Consider the following 7,098-nt stretch of genomic DNA (forward strand, 5'->3'; position numbering starts at 1 on the left):
GTGTACACGTACATCGAGTGCTTTTAAGATGGATCGACAAGGTGGTACAAAGAACGACGCTTTAATAATGCGACCGAGTCAAGAGGAAACGAATTCTCCTCGTCCCACCCGAGCCAAGGGAAGCTATTTCTGGTCCCTTCGACGCCGCTGTCAAGGATGCCACTTTTTCATTTACGACAGCGACGTCGAGCACCTCGGGGCCCGGGCATTGCGAAAACAGTTAGGCGCATTATATCATATCCGTAGGAGAGCGCTCTCTCGTTCCGGAGTGGACATTGTTTCAACCCGTCCGACACGGAACAATGCCAGGAATCGAGTGCCGGCGTACGTTGAAACACTTTTTTACTTACCAGTCAGCGCCGACAATGATCTCGTTAAAGAGGCCTGACCGGGCCCACTTTGGCCACGATAATGCTTTTCTCTTCACCCTCCTTTTATCCTGTCCTACTCTTTCTGATCGTCAGTTTCTTCTTTTGACTTTTTTTCGGTACCAAGTGGGCCTCGTAACCGCCAATGAGGGTCAAACTTGCCCACTTGAATCTTGACTTATCCAGGATTATTTTGCGATACGTATGATCCGAATTTCTAGAAAACAGTGTATGGAAAGGCGTAATTTCGAAACGCGCATCGTGACCAAAGTGGGCGGTCAACCAAATAGAGTTCGCGCCCGTTTATCGTGCTACCCGGGGTCCAGAGGAAGGTGCATACAAATATAATGTACATAAGAGAGTTACCCACGAGAGAGAAATGAAGAAGGGGTCGAAAGTACGCACCCTACCGAGGAAACGGGCCAACAGAGCCAGCGGGGTTTCTTAGGGTGAAGAGAGTAGAGTAAAAAGGTCCCCGCGCCAATACAATTGGCCTCTAAACAGAGGGTAGTTATAGCGAAACGCAATGCCCATTGGGGTGACGGCGAAGATGGAGAGCCGATCGTCTCTCTTTCTTCTACCCTCTCACCAATATAGCCATGCGTTATGCCTCATGAAAGCAAAGGGTGGTCACCTTCGACAGATTCGGGGTGAGACTTTTCAATGCACCGACCGGAACACGGGAGAGAAAAAAAAAAATTTTTCTATATGTATGCCCGCGTATAGGAAAGGGAGCGCGACGAGAGGTGCCGTTTGACGAGAACCTGACGTCTCTCCGGCTTTCTTCTCCGCTTTATATTTTCATTCTCTTTCCCTTGCACTGGGCCGGCCGGGCTTTGAACACAGGCTTCTCCAGTGTCGCAAAAGAAATTCGAGGTTACGAATTTCGTTCTCGACGCACCAGCTTCTCTCCGCTATTATCCAGCAGCTGGCGTTTCGCCTCCGTCGTGCGAAACGCGTTCGATAGATTTCAATCTCGATTCCGGATCACTTTGGATTCATTCCGATACCTGACACCCGATCGATCTGCCCCGAACTTTCTATACGTACCTTCGCAACTCGATCGAACAGTATATTCTATACATCTTATTGTCGTGACAGTTAGGGTGAAGTGTCGAGAAACAGAGTTCTGTGGTGTATAATATAAATAAGAACTATACGCTATAAGATAAATAAGAACTATTACGATTTTCATTGTTTTCAAAGAGGAAATGTGAATAACGGGAACAGATTGAATTAAAGAAATGCATGATGTTATTTATTATTTGATAAGTCATTGGTAATAATAAATATATATACATAAATGTGTTCAAAATCATTGTTTCAGTTTATCTCTTTTGTTGTTTTTCCTTGGTATGTTATTTTTTTTTAATCATTTATGGCTTTTATTTTTTCTCTTAATATGCTAGTTTTTTAATCATTAATCGCTGCCGGAGCATAGAACTGTTGCAGCTTAATCGCTATAAGATTATTCTTATGATGATATGAGAATATTCTTATGCTGTTTGTTCATTTGGAACAAAAGTCGCTCGTGTGATTCGTCAACAAAAATATTTTTTTATAAGCTCTCACCAGGCCGAAACAATTTATACCAAACGCGAACATCGCACACATACCGAAAAAACGTATACACTGTTCTATATTTCTTTTGCATACTTTTGCGGACTAGAGTTCTTTGAATACAGTATATACTATCATACATAGCTATTATAGAAGATTGAAAAGTAAAATGAAGAATATATCAATCGGAAAGTAAAATCAAACGATAAAGTACATATAACGAAGAAATTCATTGATCGGGCACGATCGTCCCCGAAACAATTCCTATTGATTGTGCAATAATTTTCTGTGCTTTAGATGTCAATTAGTTACAATAAGAGGTACATGAGGCAATTGTTATTGATTCTACTTACAGACAATACAACACATATACTGCACACGTGGATCGGTCGCGTTCTGGCGCGTGTACTCGCTTCACTAGCGCGAATACTGTTGGAAGATCATTTCTTATAACATAACGAAATCACAGTTAACGACTGGCCCATTTATATACCTTGGACCAACAGCGACGAATAATGCATTCGTGAAGAATTTACTCAACGAAATAACAATCTAATTATTCCTTATCTTTTTTAATCAAATCACTCCTTATCCTGTCTATAAGTGTACTAACGCGACAAATAAAGGTGAATTTAGTTTACTAGTAGTGACATAAGACAAAGTTTTTCTTATTCTAATGTAGACAAATTATTTAGACTATCTCCGTTTCAAAACTTTAAATACCAATAACTCATCGGATTCCGGACTTGCTTCGCGCATATACATGGAAAATACAACACGTTCTATCTTTCCATTTGTCGCTGTTGGTTGGAGCAACGTATTTTGTATTTGTGCGAGCGGAATGGTTTCGGAATCATCATACATAACTTTAGAGATCATACGCGAGGACAATAATCGTTCAAATTTCCTAACGTATCTCGACTACACCGCGGTTCCATGGCATACATGGCTCTCCTTGGATCCGATTGATAAATGGGCAGCGCATCTTTTGCGCAAGTGGCCGTCCTAGATAAAACACAACATCCATTGAAATTTCACGTCTATAAGTCTTTTATCTTAGCTACGATATCACATTTATACTTGCAAGATTTTGAAATTTTCAAGTCAACGAGCAAGTCTTTTTGCCGAACGAAACAACGTCTTACAAAATCTAAAACTTATTTACTAAAAAATGTTCTAATCGTCTAAACGATTATATATAGGATGTCTTGAACAAATGTATACACAGTTCAACAGTTAACAGATTCTACTACACTTTGAAAATCATATCTATTTTAATAAACACCGACTTTATGAGTATTTAGTTGGTATACATTTCTTGAAGACACCCTGTATGTATTCAAACGATAACAACGCTCCAAAGTCGACGTCAACTACCGGAATGAATCTTATCCACACATGTTAAACTGAAATCGTATCTGAAATACTTTGAATCGTCTGAAACTAATTTAAAATCCGTTCGTAAGAAAAACGGTAGAAGAGTAATCCTCTACTTTCGTAATCGAAATAAATTTCGTAACTAAAACCTAATCGTAACTCAAATTGTAATAAGCTATGCAAACTAGATGGAAAGACGCACGAGTGATCTCGAAATCGCCACGGGTGTTTCGGGAACGCGTTCTATCTGCGGTATCATTGATCAAGCGACAGGTAGAAGGCACATCCGCAATTAGAAAACATTATTTGAAGACAATGTGATCCACCGCCCGATGGGAGGGAACCGGCTGTCTATTCACGGGGCACCACAGTGCACAATACAATCCCCTGTTGAATAAAGCAAAACGAATTCGTGCCTAAACGGACCCTTTTGTTCCACGGCATTAATATGCTAATTCAATTATCCGCGTCCGCGTCGTTGTCAATGCGCTGCGACGAACCTTTCCGAAAAACTCGGTCGACTCGCGATCGATCGTGCCAACCTTGAAAACTCACGCCTCCGCCTACTTTATTCAACGATCGTTACATAAAAAGAAACAGTTCACGTGGACTCTCCGCGGAAGCTTTTCATCGACTCTCGAGCGTTGATACCGATAAGTACGCGCTTATACTTGCATGATGTGGAGAACCTAAGTATGCGCTGGACGACTGTGTGTCACTCATTTCTTCTGCCCTCAAGACGGCTAGATGGACATCTAGAATATTACGGAGACTGGACGTCGCAGTTGCTCCATGTCGAGCGTGGCGTTCGGGTTCGGTGCAGGCATTTGTTGGTGTGACGATGAGATCGACGTGGATCCTGGGCTGCTTCCAGGGCTGCTCGTGGTCATCGCAATGGGTCCGGTGGACGTTGACGACGTTGGGAACATTAGAGGATGATGATGTGCTGTCGGGGTTACGGGATGTCCGTTGGCAAACAGTGGGCACAATTGCGACGCGGTGGATGGGTATGGTTTGCCTGCCGTCGTGTATAACCCGGAGTAGAAGCTACTGACCACTGCAGCAGCGGATGCTGCGTTGTTATTCATTGCATCGGCTGTCGCGACCGACGTACTTGGCGTGGTACCGTTGCCAGAGACGAGTTTACCCAGATGGACGGTGTCGAAAGTAGGTGCGAAGTAAGGGGCCAGAGGTGGGTAATCAAGATGGTGATGATGGTGGTGAGGTGGCCCGGCAGGTGCAGCGAAATAAGGCGGTAAGGAAAAACTCGCGAAACCACCTGGACTCATCGGACCGGCCTTGCTAGTCACTACAGATACTGGAAGCTTTGGCTTTCTTCGCGGGCGGTACTTATAATCCGGGTGTTCCTTCATGTGCATCGCGCGAAGACGTTTCGCCTCGTCGATGAACGGCCGTTTTTCAGAGTCCGACAACAGTTTCCACTCAGCCCCCAGTCTTTTTGATATCTCTGAATTGTGCATCTTCGGATTATCCAATGCGATCTTCTTTCTCTGTATTCTAGACCAAACCATGAACGCATTCATAGGTCTCTTGATGTGTTGCTCTGGCGACAATTGCTGTTGCTGGTTTATGTTCATATCTTGAGTCACGTGGTGCACCGAGTGCAAGTCCATACCGGAGAGAAATCCATAGCCAGGGTGTTGTTGATGTGAGCCCATCATCTTTATTTCTGACGTGTAAATAACGTCAGTTATAGAATCCCACGATCGTTCTTTCTGCCACTCTTTTATACGTGATCTTCTTTTCTTCAGAACTTCACACACTGTAACGTTCCCGTTAGCACATGTTCTGTCGAGCGGATAAACGTTCGATCTCCATCCTCGCGTTTATCCACGCATCAGTTAATTTTCATTAACTGATCACTACGTTCAGTTGGGCACTACGGCCCAATACACCTATCTAAATACCAACACTGAAACATTTACAAACAGGCCTAGCATGAACGTGCTCGAATGGTGTTTCGGTCGAGACTGAGACTTACTAACTCACGGGGTTTGCGAGGTAGGCTCCATTCATTGTCTCTGTCTCTGTCTCTCTCTCTCTCTCTCTCTTCACGGTGTTCGAGGGCGGAACCGACGCGGAGCGTCCGTACCGCCCACGAACCCGGCCCTCTTCATGCTATTCGTCGAGGTTACCCCGTCGTGTATATGATATATATATACCCTTTCTCCCCGCTAAAGTGACACCCGAACCAGGAATCGGCAACAACCCCTGTCCCTGTCGCTGTACCTATGTGCCCTGACTGAACCGAGGAGGGCTTGCCGCTGCCTCGGAGACCACGAGCAGCAATTATTATTATCGATTACCTCAATACGATGAAGTACAAATAGCGTATAGGCTGTCCGTTATTGACTACTCTGTTCGCGTAGTGCTGCATATTCGTGTAGTGACTCGACGCGATATCATGCGATAATTGGTTACGCTAGCTCTCACCCCTCCTTCCGTCGTTTTCATTTCTCCTGGACCCGGTCACGAAGACGTCTCGTGGGGGGGTTCTTGGTCAACGAGCTCGAAAGTCTTCGAGTAGATCAGATCCTGCCAGCATACTTGCTTCTTCTTTCTGACCTCGAACGACATCTGCACGTGTTCGATGATTGTTACAGTTTTCGTTCCATATTTTTACTGTCGTACGCATCGGGTAATATCTAGTGAAGAATATTTTTATTTTACGAGCAAGGGTTTTTGCAGATTTATTTTTACTCAAAAGGGTAGATACGTGTATTGTGCAGTTTCTGAAATTTTTACCGGTTCACTTAACAAGTGGAAAATGCCTGTTTTCGGTATTTGAATATACATTTTCTTATCATCGATAGGCGAATGTAAACGCGACGATTTGACACGATTATAGAAACGAATGATTAACACCGTTTCTTTGACTAATCCGGGGTCGGTTTCTCGTCGAGTAATTAATCAGAAATTCGCGTGTTGGCGTTCTTTTTTTGCTTACCAGCAGAAACAATAAAGGGGGCTGAAATCTGCCGGTTCCTTTCCTGTGGGAAATCTGTGGAACAATGCAAAAAAATCTCTCGACGACAGGCACTTGGATTAGAATGGAAAGCAACAGCGGCGAAAGGAGCGAGCGCGGTGCCCCTTTCCCAATCTCGACTCACCGCGCCCTCCGCTCCCAAAGGACATTCAGGGCAATGCGAACGAATAAAAGCTCTCGCTGTCTCTTTCTCTCTCTCTCTCTCGCGCTCTGTGCGTTGGTGAACTGTATTAGTCGTTTGTGCTTTTGTGCCACGGAGGCGCGTACGCGGTGTCTCCTTACTTCGATTTTCGAATAATCGATTAAGCTTCCTCCGGTCGTTTCGATGAGACTCGCCCCTGTACAAAAACGTATTAATCGCGACAAAGGGTTCAGATAGGATAATCTCTGCGCAGTCTTCATGCGAGTAAGACTTTCTACAATCTCTTAAGAATATCATTCGCAGGAGTTTTCGTGATTTATTCCAGAGCGCATTGTTGCGTCCCTGTTATTATTCCTCCGGACATAATACCCAGAATCTGTCGAATAAAGCTGCTATCAAAATTCGCTGGCATTTAAAAAAAAATTGTCGATAGCATTCAAAACTGCGAAAGCAGCAGGAATCGAGAGGAGGACTCGTAGCACCAATAAGAGAACGGTAAACAGAGGGAGGAAGCGATTAAAGCTTGAAAAAAAGAGGAGTAACCGGACTCTTCCGGAGTGAGGGAGTGAGGTAGGAAAAATTCCGTCGATGGATGGTCGCCATTACGTCGGTCCGCATCCTGGAGATATACATACATACGTGCG

General features: G+C 44.2%; 1 protein-coding gene across 1 annotated transcript; it reads right to left on the reverse strand.

Annotated features, from left to right (window-relative positions):
• Positions 1-1,620: 1,620 nt before the first annotated feature.
• LOC108622722 (SOX domain-containing protein dichaete) lies at positions 1,621-5,283 on the reverse strand. The gene is made up of 2 exons (XM_018020780.2): positions 3,995-5,283; positions 1,621-2,933 (listed from the first exon to the last, which is right to left on the reverse strand). The coding sequence occupies exon 1, from the start codon at positions 4,985-4,987 to the stop codon at positions 4,061-4,063; it is 927 nt and encodes a 308-aa protein (XP_017876269.1). The 5' UTR covers positions 4,988-5,283; the 3' UTR covers positions 1,621-2,933; positions 3,995-4,060.
• Between the last annotated feature and the right edge of the window lie 1,815 nt (positions 5,284-7,098).

Source organism: Ceratina calcarata, unplaced genomic scaffold (assembly GCF_001652005.2).
Source record: "Ceratina calcarata isolate Rehan_Ccalc_2016 unplaced genomic scaffold, ASM165200v1 scaffold235.2, whole genome shotgun sequence".
In the NCBI taxonomy this organism is placed as follows: domain Eukaryota; kingdom Metazoa; phylum Arthropoda; class Insecta; order Hymenoptera; family Apidae; genus Ceratina; species Ceratina calcarata.